The sequence below is a fragment of the Ctenocephalides felis genome, unplaced genomic scaffold (genome assembly GCF_003426905.1).
Source record: "Ctenocephalides felis isolate EL2017-DRISC unplaced genomic scaffold, ASM342690v1 CF-g0.4_SCAFFOLD_01604, whole genome shotgun sequence".
Classification (NCBI taxonomy): Eukaryota; Metazoa; Arthropoda; class Insecta; order Siphonaptera; family Pulicidae; genus Ctenocephalides; species Ctenocephalides felis.
In genome coordinates, this window is record NW_020537758.1 from 16,672,231 (window position 1) to 16,690,335 (window position 18,105).

Here is an 18,105-nt window from a genome sequence, read left to right on the forward strand (position 1 = left end):
GTAGAAAAGCGATACAAAAACCACATAGTGATAAATATTAAATTATTTATAAATTTTTGTTTATACTTTTTTGATTAGTATTATGCATTATGAATTGCTATGGTATTTTACCATGCCTTAGCGTTGTTGATAAAATTGCTTTAGAACTTATAATTACAAATAATATTTCAAACAAATTATCCAGTGTTCAATTATAATGCTAATTTAAAGATATTCTTCGGTTTAACTAGTGATAATTTAACCTAGCAACTTGTCTATTTAGTTAAAATCATATCAATTGGTAAAGATATTTTTTACCACCGTTGATTTTCTACATCATATTGACAATTGTCAAGTATTAGTACACAATGTATGGTCTAATATATCTCATACAATTGCATTCGTTTTACTCGTATTGTACAGAGTCTGATGACTGTTGATGTAATTAAGCACGAGAGCCCAAATGAATGCTTTATTGTGTGTATTTACTATGGGTTTTACACTTGCGTTTTGTTCCGTATATTGCATTTGCTTTCTAGGTTTAACCAGATAGGTTCTCTATCTTTTGTAGTGAATCATGAATGTTTACTCACATTGGTCTAATTTATTTAAAAGTGCTGATTCAGTTTACAAAAAAATATTTTGTCGATTAGGAGATAAACAAAAAAATCATTGATGAAGTAAAAGTTACTATAGTGGTGAAAGTTTGAATTCTTATCAAACCTTTTACATACACTTCATGTTCAGTTTTGTTATTACTTCAATGATGTTGATGTAAATTCTTATTATTTAATACTTTAACATGACAAGTACTATATAGATTTTTTTCTCATAATTAATAATTTTATCATAAATTCCGAGTTGTTTGAAGTTTCCCATAAACTCTCAATTTTTTATGCAGATCATTATTAAACTAGATGCAGTTCAATTTTATTATTAGACAAATTTTTAAAGCTTTGAATTATTTGTTGCACATAATCGCACACAATCTTATAAAATTCCTGTATTAATCTTATGTGAAAAATCTAATTTAATAATAGTCGGTCTTAGAATCCAATCAGAATACCATACCTCATATGAATCGCAGCGCTCATTCTTATATTTTACTAATAATTTATATTTGGAAAGTACCACAATACAATTGTTTATGCCATACTCATGTCGTGTATGAAATATATATTATTTATTCAGGGCCTGTATGTATTATCCAAATGACAGACATGCACATCCAAATCAGGAGTGATTGTTCTGTTTCAACATTGTTTTGTCGTGCCGTGTATGAGATATATTCGCCAGCGTTTATAAACGAAAGCTTGGTATATTTTACTCATCGAAAACAATAATAATAAAAATTAATAATGTTTTTATTCAAGCGACTATTGTCTTTCAGTAGTTGAAGGTAAAACTTCAACAACATCTGCCCATGACTTTTTGTTGACTATAAACAATGAAATATTGAATTTGAATATTTTTATGTATAATATAAAACAAAAAAACAAAAACAGAAACAAAAACAAAAACAAAAACAAAACAATAATAACAAAACAAAAGTAAAGAAAAGAATTTTTTTACAAAAGTGGGTAATTTGCACCTTAGTCTGGTGCTAGCTTTACGCTTTGCTGGTTAAATTGTTTGAATGAACGTTATTTCTACTTTTGTGACTGAAAATTTAGAAAATATACTGATGACAAGTATATCTATTATTTTTGAGTAAAAAGATATGCTTTGCGATTTCCTGTTCAAATTGTTATATTTAGAACCGTATTTAGTGTTTATTAAACCAAGAGTTTTTTTTACGTAGAGTAGATCTTTTTGAAGAGTCCTCAAAGGAGCTTCCGTGTTTTTATTAAATTGTACTTCCTCGCTCTTGGGTTATTTTGCTATAAATAATACATATGTTTATATTCAAATTGTGAGTAAATTTACAATCAGCCGACAGTCTATTAGTTGTGAGGATGATAAAACAGAATATTACGTCATTTCCCGTGGGCAGTTACTGCGCTCGTCTTTCGCCTCAGGCAAACAGTGGACTAAATCATGACATGATGACCCTCCAGTTAATAATTGATAAATGCCAATATTCTTGGTTCAAAAATCACTATATTTTTAAATGCATTTTTATGCACTTTTGATTAAATTTCCATACATTTGCTTAAAATATTTGTAGCAGTATATCTAAAAAATCACCATTGTGGTACAGTATTCTCATCTATAAAATGAACTGCCTACTTCAGCTGTTTTTTTAAAAAAAAGATTATCTTACAATTTTTCCACATGTCCTGAATGAATACGAGTAAAACTGTAGGATTAAAAAAAACTAAATAGGTGTTTAAGTAATAAAACTTGATAAAAGATTAGTGAGATAATTTCATATAAGAATATAAAGTAAATCATCATCTACTGTATGAAGTTATATTTTCTATAGTTTTTCTCCAAGTATTCTAATTTTGTTTAATACCATAATTTTTTAATAATACAATAATTAGTAGTATTTTGTTATTTCATATAATTGTTTTTGATTTGGGGAATAGGGATAATGACCGCGGTTATTATCTATATTGCATATGATGTTTTATCAAAATTACTGCTCGCATTGCATCATTATATATCTAAGCAGTTTATTATAAGCAATTAGTTTACTTTTTGATTCATATAAACGTCGTATAAATAGATTAAACGAACGGCTTATATAAATATTCTTGAACTGTACTTCACGGACCTGCTTTTCGTTAAGGAGTTCGGTAAATATTTAGTCTTGTGTTGAAATTTCGGCAGCAAAGCGGTCGCAGTCAAATATAAAATGCTAATTTTATTTATCTAGTCAATCACATTGGCGACATTATATGAAATTTACTTAGAAAAACATAATGCACTTATAAATTAAAAAAAAATATATATAACCAAAAATTTAAATTTAATTTTATTCATTTAAAGGGCTTTAAAGCTAATATCACAAATTTATTATTTTTCTCTTTATGATTTTATACATTGCACTTTAGTTTATATATGCATTCTTGAATGTGGGAATTCCAATTCAACTGGGAATGCCCAAGAAGGGAATGCAATAATTTTAGAATGATGAATCTAATAGGAATCCTTCGTGTGTGTGATAACCGGCTTTACAATTGATGGTTGTGTCTTTAGATTGGGTTTCTGGTTTCTACAATTTCCTTTTTGCTGATTCATAATGGAAATACTGTAAATTTTATATCATGGTGATTATGTTTCTCTAAATAGGAAATTGCGATGTCAAATAATTGACTTCTCGAAGGAGAAGTTTATGTTTTCATCAAAAAATTCGATTCGCTAATTTTATGTTTTCTCGACGTTTCAAGCCATTCTGAATCGAATGAGACCAAATTTGGAAAAAGTATGTGTGTGTGTATGTGAATAGATTTTTTGCTGTAAATCGACGTTTTCTCAAAAACGGCTGGTCTGATTTCATAAATCTAAAAGCCATTCGATGTATCTCGATAAGCACTATCATTTGCCATTTTTGCGCTACGATCTGCCGAGCCGTTTCTTAGATTTAAAATTAGACCTTTCTAAATTAGACGATTTACTTGGTATAACGATAGAGTACTTGGTCTTAATGAACATACTAAACCATTAAAGTCCTACGGAAACTGGTTCAGTTATAAAAATTGTTGATTTTTGAAAAATTGATTTTAGAGAATATTCCGAGTTAACGTGTTTGTTCTTTTCCATACTTTAATCACTCATAAATTAATTAATTTTTTATTGATTAAGTCGATTATTTACACATATCGGGAAGTTCATGTAACTTGCCACAAGGCAAAATACCAATACCAACTAGTTATTTTATTTTGTTATAAGTTTGATAAAATATTCATGATATTTACTAGCAACTTATAGAAAGTGCACTTACATGCGTGTATTAGTTTTTAAAATAAAAATAGTCTTTTTCAGCATTGCCGCTTCTAATGAAAAATCATCAGTATAAGAGAAATTTTAATAATTAATTATAACAAATATAGTTCAATTGCTGGGTTCTTTTATAAATAAAGTATTTTTAAATAAGTAGATCATAGGAGTCTAAAGTTTTGATTGCTGTTCCAGAGAAAAAACCACATTCTCATTAGTACTTACAATTAGTTCTAAAAGACTTCAGGAAGTTTTTGTCAATATTGAGAACAAATTTTATATTATAATATTTCTTTTTATATTTATATATGTTGTTTTTCCATTATTTCACTTTGTTTGCCTTTTACTTACTTTTTCTTTCATTTTTTCGTTCACTTACCAAGCACCCTTGATATACAGAATCATTCAAAGGTATAAATTTTTTCGGCATCATTATGGGAGAAAAATGCACCTCTTTTTTGATAGAGGAGTTGCAGATGGGTTTTTCATGCATCTCGGGATTTCGTTGGATCAGGTTTACTTTACATTGTAATGATATATGACTCTCTAAGGAGTGAAAGGAAGGAATATCGTGCGTGATCAGAAAATTGATGAATTGCCTTATAGTATGTATCATGTCGATTGAAGTAATTTTTTATTAGCCTTTTTTACTTCAAATTTAAATGCAAACCACTTGAATGATAATTTGAATAAAACCACTTGATATTATTAAAAAAAAATCCACATTTATATGAAATAGGTAATGAATAGGTATGTATGATATATACCAGATGTTCTTTACAATATAATTTTATATAACGCAAATTTCTGAATACCGGGTATTTAACCAATTTTAATTCTATTATACAATTCTCAGGTATTTTAATTTTTAAAATTATTTGATTTCCAGGTAATCAACGTGGATGATCTTCTAGCATGCCATGAAGATTTCGTAGAAGCAACTTTAAAGAATTGTATGATCACAGACACGGCGCTTTTGAGGATTATTTCTCGATTGTGTGCAGTTTGCATCGAGTTTTGCGATTTTATGCAGGTAATAATAATAACTTATTTATTCGATTTTAAATTTGATTGATTACCTGAAAAAAATCTCTATAATGGGATGGTAAAATGATTCAGAACTTTTAGACTTTGATAAATTGAAAACCAATTTTACAAAATCTTACTTATAATTAGATACAATATTCTAGTACCCAATTGGTCATGATAGAATTATTCAAAAAAAAAAAAATATACTTGAGATTTTATAATGAAACATAATATGAACTGGCAATATTTTGTATATTGCTAAATATTTTTTATTTCAATCAACATAGTTTACTCTATTATTTGGCTCAAATAATCTTAAAAATGTCACAATATACCGTAGATTTTTTGAGCCTAATAATAAAATAATATTAATTAATTAATATTATTTGAAGAATATTTGATAGATCATTGTCATCATATGACATAATCACAAAAATACATTACCAAAGAGTACTTCACGCTTTTCTGAGTAAATAGATGTGAGATCATTTTATGCAATTTCATTAGCACTTCTAATATAATTAGAAGCTTAAATATTTAATTACTTATTAGAACATACATTGACAATAATGGTCGATGTTTTTTTAGTCTATAATATCTTTTTACTCTACTTCAATTTTAAATGTAGTATTACAAATAATATTAAATATTTTTCAAACAATAGCATTATACTGGGTATATATATATTAGGGTGGTCCTTAATATGGACATTTTGGAATTTCTTTGTTACAAGGCCTCAATTGTTTCCAAATTGATAAAAAAAAATCTCTAATAGTTTTAGCTCCTAATATTAACTTTTAGATAGTGCGCAATTCAATCAAAGTTTTGTATGGAATTAGCATGGCAAAAAATTCAAAAAATTTTAAAATGTTTTCACATATAACTTAGCGAACAAATAAATGAGTTTTATTGAAAATTCGACGCTCTACAAAACAAAATATAAGAAACCTGTTTTGCAGAGCGTGAAATGACACGAATTGCCACTTTTAATTCACTTGTCGCTAATAAGTTATACCTAAAAAACATTTTTAAAATTTTCAAAATTTTTCCCATGCTAATTCCATACGAAATTTTGATTGAATTGCGCACTATCTAAAAATTAATATTAAAATCTAAACTTTTAGAGATTTTTTTTATCAATTAGGAAGTATTTTGGGCCCCTGGGAGCAAGAAAATTCAAAGATGTCCATATTAAGGACCACCCTAATATACATCTACAATTTATATTATAAATCACTTTCATCCAATATGCCAAATTATATTTTTATTTTTATAAATTTTAAAGGAGCAATGTGCTTACGTTGCTTTATGTACATCAAGCATTTTGGTCACAATTTTGCAGCTATATTAATTATATAAATATTATATTTATATAAAAATATTATATTTATATTTTGTATTTTATGAGGCACTTTTGCGTTCCCAGGTAAGTTTTGAATGTAGACTGATATTTTAATAATTTTTTCTACCGTAATAATTACTATATGAGGTTTTTACCTTATACCTTACCGTTTACATGGTAGTGCTGATTTTGAACGATTTTCGAAAAATCTTTTACTTTTCGTGGATAAGGATGTGTAAACGATTTTGTGACTATTATTATCGATATGGGGTTGATTTAATAATGATGCAGGAAATGCGCCAGTATTATGTGGATGCAGAATTGACTTCAATGTTGACCACCTCTGTTTGCTCGATGTCCGACAGTATCACCGACAATTCAATGTGCTCCTCTACAGGGTACTTTAGTACCCTAAATAAGGTATCCGTAGCACGGATAGGAGCATATGCACGAGATTTTTTTTTGTTATAGCCAAAATTACCTGGACTAATAAAAATGGAAAATTTGAATACTACCTAATACTCAGAAAATGATTAATAATCGTAAAAATAATTTTCTATTTATTAGTAATCATATGAGTAATTATTTCAATGAAATTTGAAATTTTGAAAAATATATTTTTTATAAGTTAATATAACTATTTACATTTGTATCAAAGACTGTCTGATAAATTCTACTTTAAAAAAATCATTTTTTATAGTCTGGGTGATAATCTCGTTCGTCACGTGCTGGCTTGAAAAATGCACGGTTGTCATTTTGTCGCTAATTTTTATCATTTTTATTTGATTTTGCAGATATCTGGATGTTGTTTTAATTTTGATTAACATGCACATTTTTGTCATAATTTTATAATAATTCACCATTCCAAATTGATTTGGCTTGTTTTCAGCTTTCTTTTTTCACTTAACCATATTATACACTTCTATCGTTTAATTACGAGTCAAGAATAGACAATGAGAAATTTATTGAAAATTTTGAATTTGTTGGCTTTGTTTTTTACCTAACCATATTATACACTTCTATCGTTTAATTACGAGTCAAGAATGGATAATGAGAATTTATTGAAAATTTTGAATTTGTAGGCTTTGTTTTTCACTTAACCATATTACACACTTCTATCGTTTAATTACAAGTTAGCAATAGATAATGCAAAATTTATTGAAAATTTTGAATTTGTTGGCTTTGTTTTTTTTACCTAACCATATTATACACTTCTATCGTTTAATTACGAGTCAAGAATAGATAATGAGAAATTTATTGAAAATTTTGAATTTGTTGGCTTTGTTTTTTACCTAACCATATTATACACTTCTATCGTTTAATTACGAGTCAAGAATGGATAATGAGAATTTATTGAAAATTTTGAATTTGTAGGCTTTGTTTTTCACTTAACCATATTACACACTTCTATCGTTTAATTACAAGTTAGCAATAGATAATGCAAAATTTATTGAAAATTTTGAATTTGTTGGCTTTGTTTTTTACCTAACCATATTATACACTTCTATCGTTTAATTACGAGTCAAGAATAGATAATGAGAAATTTATTGAAAATTTTGAATTTGTTGGCTTTGTTTTTTACCTAACCATATTATACACTTCTATCGTTTAATTACGAGTCAAGAATGGATAATGAGAATTTATTGAAAATTTTGAATTTGTAGGCTTTGTTTTTCACTTAACCATATTACACACTTCTATCGTTTAATTACAAGTTAGCAATAGATAATGCAAAATTTATTGAAAATTTTGAATTTGTTGGCTTTGTTTTTTTACCTAACCATATTATATACTTCTATCGTTTAATTACGAGTTAGCAATAGATAATGAGAAATTTATTGAAAATTTTGAATTTGTTAGCTTTGTTTTGTACCTAACCATATTATACACTTCTATCGTTTAATTTCGAGTCAAGATAATGAGAAATTTATTGAAAATTTTGAATTATTGGCTTTGTTTTTTACTTAACCATATTATACACTTCTATCGTATAATTTCGAGTCAAGAGTAGATAATGAGAAATTTATTGAAAATTTTGAATTTTAATTGCAAGTCATTGATATTTAATTAAACATGCTACACTCTTGATATCAATTCTGAAAAAAATCAATAGTGAGTGAATATCAACAAATAATTTAGTGTTTAATAATTTAGTGTTTAAATAATTTAGTGTTTAATAGTTTAGTGTTTAAATAATTTAGAAAACAAATTTTTTTTAGCGAACTGCGAATTAGTCGAGACTTAATTTTCTGAAATACCAAAATTATGAATTTTGTTGACTTTCTAAAGAAAACAATGTTAATATAATTACAAGATTTTATTACGAGTTTTTGCTAATCTCGCTGCTATATATAGTTAATAGAAATTTATCAGTATTCTATTAACTAGTTTGCTGATTTCTAATTACCCATGGTTTTAGTATATACCCCGGAAATATTCTATTCTTTCATAAAGTTTGAGCTAAATACGGGAAACTATTAATATTTCATGAAAACAAAAATATTTTGCCTTCTATTATCACGTTTCTATAGAGCTAAAGTTGATAGAAAGCATTTGTACTTATCAATAATTCAAAACCAACGCTTTCATTCCTGAAATCACGACATATTATTGTTTTATGGCCTCAAATCAATATTTGCTCATTCATAATTATGGTCATATAGTTTTTTAACGCAAACTTCATTAAATCAAATTGTCATCTGTGTTTAACATTTTAGAACATGTAGAATTTTTATTATTGATTTTTTAGATCAATTGTCGAATAGTTAATAATATTCAGTAATTAACTGAAATCATTAATTTCAATTTAAACGTAAAATTAGTTTCATTTCTTTGAAAAGTTTATTTTCAAACTCAAGCTATTTTCAACAATTTTGTGAGTTATATATACCTGCATAAAACATTCATTATTTATTGCCATTGATGATTTTTTTTATTTACTTTTTAATCGTGAGGTAAGTATTATAGATTTGGATGTGTATTAAAATATAAAACTCTTAATTGTTTGTATAAAATCACTCTAAATGTATATATGTATAGGTGTTCCTGCATTTTTTTAAAGTGCATCTAAATGCTTTCTGATTATTCAATTTTATACTAATGCAAATTTCCCAAATATTTCATTGTCCAGGTTATGAACATATATATACATATGATTTCATTTAACAAAAGCAATATTTGTAATAAATTTCATCTCTCGACTCATATAGATATGTAGACTAATTAAGTCATTCACTTTTCATCAATTTTGCTCGTAAATTACTAGTAGTTAGTAGTAAAATACAAGTATGTTTTATATTTTAGTCGACAGCGAAGACGATGGAGAAATCTTTGGACAATACAGTCAGCTTTTCGGACAGCATAGCAATTATGGATAAAAGATTTACCATTATTTTGATGTCGATGTTCGATAAAATTAATGATAACAATGCTTCCACCAGTGGTGCCGATAAATTAATGAACATTGTGAACAGGTACGTGAAATTAATAATTAAAGAAGAAATTAATATTTAATATTTTCGCCAGATGTAAAATGTTTTCCTGCCCTGTAATATTTAGTACAATAAGTATTTCAATTCGCATTTGTGTAAAGAACAGTTAGCAGGTACAGACAATTCCTAATAGCACAGGTAAGCACCTGCCTTTATACAATAAAAGGATTGCGGTATGATCTAATAAGTTATAAAAGTATGTCTCACGGAAAAGATTCGTCATGGTATTATAAATTTAGCAGGAAAATGTAATTTGCAAAAATATTCCTCTTAGCCGTGAATCATCTATCTACAGGGGTTGAAATGGATAGGGTTGATATATATTTTTTCTTAATTACAATATTTATTACAACTGTTAAATAATTTAGTATCTAGTAATAATAATGAACAATAACAAACATTTAAATAAAAAGAGTACAAAATAAAGGATAGTATTTACATTAAAATGATATATAAAAGAATGATGAATAAAAGCAAATAATAATAATAATAAAACTAATAAGTAAAATAAATAAAATTTCTGAATAATAAAAATAATACTAGAAAAACAATAAAGTGGAATAAAAACAATAAGTGACAGATAATTATAAATATAACAAAATAACAATATTAGAAATAATAAGATAACTAGTGGGGTGTATGGCATCATGCCTTAAGGCAAATTGTTGGAACTTCCCTTACCATAACGAAATGTTCGAGGAATACTGAATGTTTTCAAATAGATTATTATTAATATTGTAACATTGTATAATATTTATAAGAATTATATAAACTGAATTGCAAAGTTGAAATTTTTTGTTTAAAGTATATTAGAACTATAGTCAGAATTAAAAATAGAATCTGAATTATTTTTGATATACAATTTCTTTTTTTTTTTTTAAGGAAAGGTTAAAACAATTTTTTTTTTTCAAAATCAATTATTTTGTTAAGACAAGCAGAAGGTTCTTTGAATCATTTAAACCGGACGCTTAGTTCTTTCGAAAATGTGCCATTTTTTGCACATTTAGCTCTGTATTTTGGAAATAGCTGGGCCTGCCTTTGCAAAAAACTGATCACCACTTCTCCCAATCATTACTAATTGAATGTTTTTTAGATCATTCAAATCGGATGCTCCGTTCCCTCAAAAACTCGATTTCTATTTTCTGCATTCTTTGCTCCGTATCTCTATAACGGCTGGACCTGCCTTTGCCAAAAACTAATCAGCACATCTCCCTATCAATAGGAATCGAATATTTTTTTAACCATTCAAATCGGTTTATCCGTGCGCCCGAAAACGTGTACGAAAAATTGTATTGTATGGTATGCCAAAATGTTCAGAAAGCTTCAAAACGTCGAGAAATGCAAAAATTTTCAATTTCGATTTTTGGGCGAAAACAATAACTTACCCTACGGGAAGTTAATAAAAGCAAATAATAATAATAACAAAATTAATAAGTAAAATAAATAAAATTTCTGAATAATAAAAATAATACTAGAAAAACAATAAAGTAGAATAAAAACAATAAGTGACAGATAATAATAAATATAACAAAATAGCAATATTAGAAATAATAAGATAATAATATTAATATTAGCGTTTACAAATGAGATCATTGGGAATTTTTCGTTTTACAGAGGCAAAATATAACTTTTGATTTTGATTATGGTCATTATATGCGCTAAAATGATTTTTAATAAATATTGGAACCAAATTTATATTATATAAATAATTATACAATATAAAGTACATATCTGCCAATGATCTGATCATTGATTATCAAACATATCAAATGATAATAGATATCAAATTTATAGGCAAATTTTATTGTTGTTATATTAAATTCATGAGGCATTGTTCAAATCTGATAAATATTTTGGTAATGGAGTATCTATTTAAACTAATTCAAAAAAGTATATATATATATATATATATATATATATATATATATATATATTAATTTGATATCATATCTATATAAAATGGATATCTGATTTTAAAAACTTGCTTTGGTATATGAAATTAAAAATGATTATTGGGTGAGACATTATATATATATATATATATATATATATATATATATATATATTTATATTTATTTATTTATATAAGTAAATAATTAGATGCAATATTCATAATTTGATATAGTTGACTATTCAATATATATTTATATACATTTCATTGTTGGCATTATTTACAGCTGACAACTATTTTGATCATGTAATAACTGTAAATTTATTCAAAAAAAAAAAAAAAAAATTAAATTTGATATATCTATTTATTTCCACTGTTTTGCAGATATCCATTTGCAATGAACACAAAACAATTCCAAAAGTTGTTTTTATAATACGTAATACATTGACCAGACTGTGTTTACTAACTGTATATGAGCAGGCTATAAATATTAGAAGTTAGAAGACTAAATGTTGTAAATTCGATTTTATTTTTTTTCAGATTTCATTCCAATTCATATTACAGTGAACAACGAGAAAAAATGTATGCTGGATTTTTGGATACAGCTTCAGAATCTTCCATTTCCAATAGTAAAAGTGTGCCAAAACCCGAGCAGACTGTCAAATAAAAAAATAATATTAGTTTTAAAATTAATTAACATTTTTCAAGATATATCAGAATAATTGTTAGTCTAATAAAGCGTTGCCATAATATATAAGATGCCATAATGTTGGAAGTGCTTGTTAATGTCATGTTATTAAAAATCACTATTTATTATATCCGTTATTTATTATCCATTTCTATCACGTTTGGTTGAAAATTAGATAATAATATTTGTTAGCATATATAATATTAAAATTGAATATTTCGTGTTAATTTAACTATTTAACAAAAATAAATTATGAATCTGACAAATGCATTTTTCTTCAAAACCATAAAATCTAGGTGTATTTACTAAATTTTACTATTTTCAGCATTTATTAAAAATTATCTAATTATTTACACAACAACTTGTGTATATACAATTCGATAGTAATTTTTATCAAACACAAAACATATTAGATTGGATATATTATTAATAAGGTTATTACCTAATTAATATTTATTAACATCAATGTTAATATGCAATTTTTTGTCTCATATGTATTATTTGAGAGTCAGACTTACATATTAATTAATTAACAATGTTGATAAGTTTAATTTCAATCGTTATATAATAAATAAAAACTTTAATATATAATATTTATTAATAAAATTATATTCAAGTAGGAAACAATACTTGTAAATGTACTTTCAATAAAAATCTAATATTGCTTGAATAATTAACTAAATCATTAACAAATCTCGGTTCAAATTATAAATTATGCCGGCTCAATTAAGTAATATTTATGAAATTATATTATCAAATAAGAAAAAGATTCGTCAACGTACTTTTGATAGAAATATAATATTGTTTGACAAATTAATTAAAACATTATCTAGAAAATAAATTATAATGGCTCAAATTAATAAATATTATTAATGAAATTTTATGAAATAAGAAAAATATTCGTCAACGTACTTTTAATAGAAATGTAATATTATTTGACAAATTAATTAAACCATTCATTAACATATTTTGAAAACTCTTTCATCAGTTAAATTACATAAACAAATTAAATATTTGATCCTAGTGATTTTCTGCAACTGCATACAGAATACAAATTTAAACAGCTCTCATATTTTCAATGAAATCTTTCTATAAAAATAATTTGCTAATGTAATAAATAATTAGTACTTAATAATATTAATTTAAAGTATGCAGTTAGTTTTAAATAAAAATTAGAATATGATGATATATTATTTTGTAAAATAGTATTGTAAAATTAAAATTTATATTATTATTTATGAATGGCTAATTTAAAAATATGAGACTATTTATAATATTTGTGAGTAAAATAAATAAATACAAATTATTTCCTCGATACATACGAAGCAACTCCATATATTTCTTTAATCTAGGCGAAACTCGATTTCCATCTATAATAATATTAAAATTAAATAATTTTAACTGAGGAATGACTTGTAAATGTAAATATCTTCCCTCTCTTTTACCTGACCTTAACAGCCGAACCCAAACCGAACCTCGCCGAGCGGCCCTTGCAAGGGTTTAAAAGGCGACCCATCCTCTGCCAAAAATCATTGTTAGTTCAAGCTTTGCCGAATTGTAATATCACTCCTTATATAAAATTGTTATTAAGTGCTCTTTTTCTCAAGTGAAGTTAAAATACTTGTGATACAAAATGGGTAAGGAAAAGATCCATATCAACATTGTCGTCATCGGCCACGTAGATTCTGGAAAATCGACTACTACTGGACATTTGATCTACAAATGCGGCGGTATCGATAAGAGAGCTATCGAAAAATTCGAGAAGGAAGCCCAGGAAATGGGCAAAGGCTCCTTCAAATATGCGTGGGTTTTGGATAAATTGAAGGCTGAGCGCGAACGTGGTATTACAATCGACATTGCTTTGTGGAAGTTCGAAACTGCCAAGTATTACGTTACCATCATCGATGCTCCCGGACATCGTGATTTCATTAAGAACATGATCACTGGTAAGTAATAATAATATATTGAAATACATTTTTTGGCATTAGCATTTGATATGAATCAATTTACGAGACCATATTACGTAATTTTGTCGCGTGGGTGCACGTGGTCGTGTTTATTTACATTCAAAGATTTTGTCTATACAATGCTTATTTATTTATAAATATAATTATAATTTAATATACTATATATTAAAATAATTTTTCCATTACAGGAACATCTCAAGCCGATTGCGCCGTACTCATCGTAGCCGCCGGTACCGGTGAGTTCGAAGCCGGTATCTCGAAGAACGGCCAAACCCGCGAACATGCGTTATTGGCGTTCACCTTGGGTGTAAAACAATTAATTGTTGGCGTCAACAAGATGGACTCTACTGAACCACCTTACAGCGAATCTCGATTTGAAGAAATCAAGAAAGAAGTATGCTCGTACATCAAGAAGATCGGTTATAATCCAAATACTGTTGCGTTTGTACCAATTTCTGGATGGCACGGGGACAACATGTTGGAACCATCCACCAAGATGCCATGGTTCAAGGTAATAAGATGAATAATTGAATTATATATTTAATTTTTATGCGCATTAGATATTTGATTTTTAATGAATTTCTCTTTTTATAGGGATGGCACATTGACCGCAAAGAAGGCAAGGTTGATGGCAAGTGCTTGATTGAAGCCTTAGATGCTATCTTACCACCCTCAAGACCAACAGACAAGCCACTCCGTCTTCCTTTGCAAGATGTATACAAGATCGGCGGTATTGGAACAGTCCCAGTAGGACGTGTCGAAACCGGCATTCTCAAACCAGGTAAATATTCATTTAATAAACCTTATTTTTAATTTGTGTTAAATTAACGTTAATAATGTTAATATTATTTCCAAAGGTACTGTAGTAGTTTTCGCACCAGCTAACATAACTACTGAAGTAAAATCCGTCGAAATGCATCACGAAGCCCTAACTGAAGCCGTACCCGGAGACAACGTTGGCTTCAACGTTAAGAACGTCTCCGTCAAGGAATTAAGACGTGGTTATGTTGCCGGAGACTCCAAAGCCAATCCACCAAAGGGAGCTGCAGACTTTACTGCTCAGGTAAATAAAAAAACTCTACATTATTATAACAAATATTTTAATTTCGATGTATTTATATTCATGTATTTTTTCCCTCAGGTTATCGTTTTGAACCATCCAGGTCAAATTTCAAACGGTTATACTCCAGTATTGGATTGCCACACCGCTCACATCGCCTGCAAATTCGCTGAAATTAAACAGAAGGTCGACAGACGTACTGGTAAAGCTACTGAAGAAAACCCCAAATCCATCAAGTCCGGGGATGCTGCAATCGTTAACTTGATTCCATCCAAGCCTATGTGCGTGGAATCATTCCAAGTAAGTAAAATTCAACATTACGACAAATGTGATACATATATATTTTATATATGTACTATAATTTGATTTTTTCTTTAGGAATTTCCTCCCTTGGGTCGTTTTGCAGTCCGCGACATGAGACAAACCGTTGCTGTGGGAGTAATTAAAAGCGTTGTGCACAAGGAAGCAACTGCCGGCAAAGTTACAAAAGCCGCAGAAAAAGCCACCAAAGCCAAGAAGTAATTTCTTTAAAATTTATTATGAAGATAATTTTAAGTTTAATTTTAATGAGAATTCTTAAATTATTTTTGTAAAACAATTATATTAATTACTCTTACAATTGCAGAATGGTTGTGAGCCTTTATATGGTAACTTTTAGAAAGTATTTTTTGTGATTTTAGAAGTGTATATATTTTGTAAATAAAAATTTAAATAATAATTTTGATTGTATACTTCAAATCAAAACTTTATTACAGAATTTTGCATTTTTACAGGGATAAAACTTTGATAATTAATACTGATATATCTATTTTCAAATCTTAAACTAAAATCTAAATTAAATATATTTCAAAGTATAAAATATTAACAATAATTATAATGTATGTCCTTTAATTTTAACATTGATTAAAAATTTATTTATTTAAACATTAATTAAATTATATAAGTATTAACAATTGTTTATAAATCAGAATGTAAAATTAAACTTCTCTTTAGTTATTAAATTATCTATACATCATTACATCAGGACTTTGGTACATGCACATATAGGCATCGCACATTAATCTCTTAGCATGTTCAGGTAATTGCTTGTCGTTAGGGTACTGCTCGTGCAGCATACGTGCCCCTTCATCAGATAACCATTCCGGCAAATCCGGGACACTCACCATCTCAGGTATATTGTAGCCATTTTGCTCACCTGATTATTTATAATCAATTTGAATATAGTTATTATTTTATTTTCTTGAAGTAGGAGAAGCAAACAGTTACCTTTTCGGTCAGCCATCGAGTCAAAAAAGCACCAAGGCACATTGTGGCCAGACCCGGCTTTCACAAATGTCACATAATGAGATGTTTCAATACAAACTACTGCAAATAATTCCATATATAGTCTAGGAACCGGACAATGTTCAGCCATTATGGAAAAATCTATTGGAACTGACAAGAGCTTGGCCTAAAAAAGGTAAGATGCTCTTATATTTAACATAATTTTACTGATTATTAATTTTTTGTGATAAATACAAAGGCAATGATAAATAAATAAAATTTATTAAAAACATTAGAATAGCTATGAACGTTTACTTTATGATTTGCCCTCTTGGCATGGGAATGTACAGTATCGAGACAGGGTTTGCAAAATGCAGTACTTTCCAACCCCATTCCACATTGTCCAAAGCAATCTTTGCATTCATAATGCGCAAGTTTTCCACACACTGTACACTGTCGAGGTGCTGTTCATGTATCGAAAACAAAAATATTAATTAAATCACAAATTACCAGAAAATATCATTACTTAATTAAGTAACTCACAATCTTCTATTATATCTGTTACGTCTAGCAATTGTGAAGGTAATATTCTAGGATACATTTTATACGATTTACCAAACCTCGGCATTTGTATTATTAAGCAAGATGGCACTTGTTTCAATTTAATATCAGATGTGAGAAAGCTCTGTTCAAATAACTGCTGTACTGATGGTAGCAAGAGTCTTTCATCCTTTTCTACAAACAACTGATAATAAAATGCTTCTTGTCCAGAATTCAGTTTTAAAAATGGATCGGCATTCAAAATTTGTGATAGTAAGCAATTTAAAAATTCTTCAGGATCCTAAGATGCAAGAATGATATTATTTTTTGGTTTTATGAAGTTGATTAATACAAATGTGCTACCTTTTCTTCACATGTTAGGCCAGTAACGGATGATAATTTCTCTAATAATTTTCTTAATTTCATAACTTTATCAGCCCGCACAAATAAATTTTTTCGTAAAGGATTTACAATTTCTTCACGTAAAACTGTTTGTACTTCTTCATAGTGATCAGAGTCCTGTGACAATTATAACTTTATGCAATTGCAATTTAAAGCATTTATAAAATAAAATAGTATTAAACTTCAAAAATTCACCTGATGTCCTTTAGGCCGAAATAACAAAGAATCAAATACACTTGTGAATGTAAACATTGAAAAAAGTGTTGCATCTAAATAACAGGAATTGTGATGTCCTTGTATGCCTTTGAATTTTCCACATACAGATTCTAAATCTGAAGTTTTGCTCAAAGGTGCTATAGATCCTGGCACCGCAAGACACTCAACCTATTAATAAATACATTTTTGCTTGAAAAAGCATTCTGAATTAATTTGAATAACAAAGAAATATAAATTACATTTCCAAAGAGTCGAGAATCAAGATCTTCAAAAGTTCTTGAATGCCCAGGCTGAAGAGATCGTTTTTGATCGACAAACCTTTCATCTGGTTGACATTGTTCAAAAGGATAAA

The 18,105-nt window shown here is 27.7% G+C and overlaps 3 protein-coding genes across 3 annotated transcripts in view; 2 read left to right on the top strand and 1 right to left on the bottom strand.

Moving 5' to 3' along the window:
* LOC113373427 (gamma-tubulin complex component 2 homolog) overlaps positions 1-12,284 on the top strand; it is a 15,995-nt gene extending 3,711 nt beyond the window's left edge. Inside the window, exons 3-5 of the mRNA XM_026613722.1 lie at positions 4,754-4,897; positions 9,539-9,708; positions 12,158-12,284. Of these exons, the coding sequence (XP_026469507.1) occupies positions 4,754-4,897; positions 9,539-9,708; positions 12,158-12,284 (441 nt within the window). The remainder of the gene's footprint in view (positions 1-4,753; positions 4,898-9,538; positions 9,709-12,157) is intronic.
* A 1,639-nt stretch (positions 12,285-13,923) lies between these two features.
* LOC113373131 (elongation factor 1-alpha-like) lies at positions 13,924-15,961 on the top strand. Its single transcript, XM_026613445.1, has 6 exons — positions 13,924-14,251; positions 14,461-14,783; positions 14,867-15,053; positions 15,130-15,335; positions 15,414-15,632; positions 15,711-15,961. The coding sequence occupies exons 1-6, from the start codon at positions 13,939-13,941 to the stop codon at positions 15,852-15,854; spliced, it is 1,392 nt and encodes a 463-aa protein (XP_026469230.1). The 5' UTR covers positions 13,924-13,938; the 3' UTR covers positions 15,855-15,961.
* A 372-nt stretch (positions 15,962-16,333) lies between these two features.
* Positions 16,334-18,105, bottom strand: part of LOC113373428 (ubiquitin carboxyl-terminal hydrolase CYLD) — a 4,697-nt gene continuing 2,925 nt past the window's right edge. The window contains exons 3-9 of the mRNA XM_026613723.1: positions 17,993-18,078; positions 17,733-17,921; positions 17,499-17,654; positions 17,139-17,436; positions 16,911-17,059; positions 16,599-16,782; positions 16,334-16,527 (exon numbers count right to left, since the gene is read on the bottom strand). Coding sequence (XP_026469508.1) covers positions 16,334-16,527; positions 16,599-16,782; positions 16,911-17,059; positions 17,139-17,436; positions 17,499-17,654; positions 17,733-17,921; positions 17,993-18,078 — 1,256 coding nt within the window. The remainder of the gene's footprint in view (positions 16,528-16,598; positions 16,783-16,910; positions 17,060-17,138; positions 17,437-17,498; positions 17,655-17,732; positions 17,922-17,992; positions 18,079-18,105) is intronic.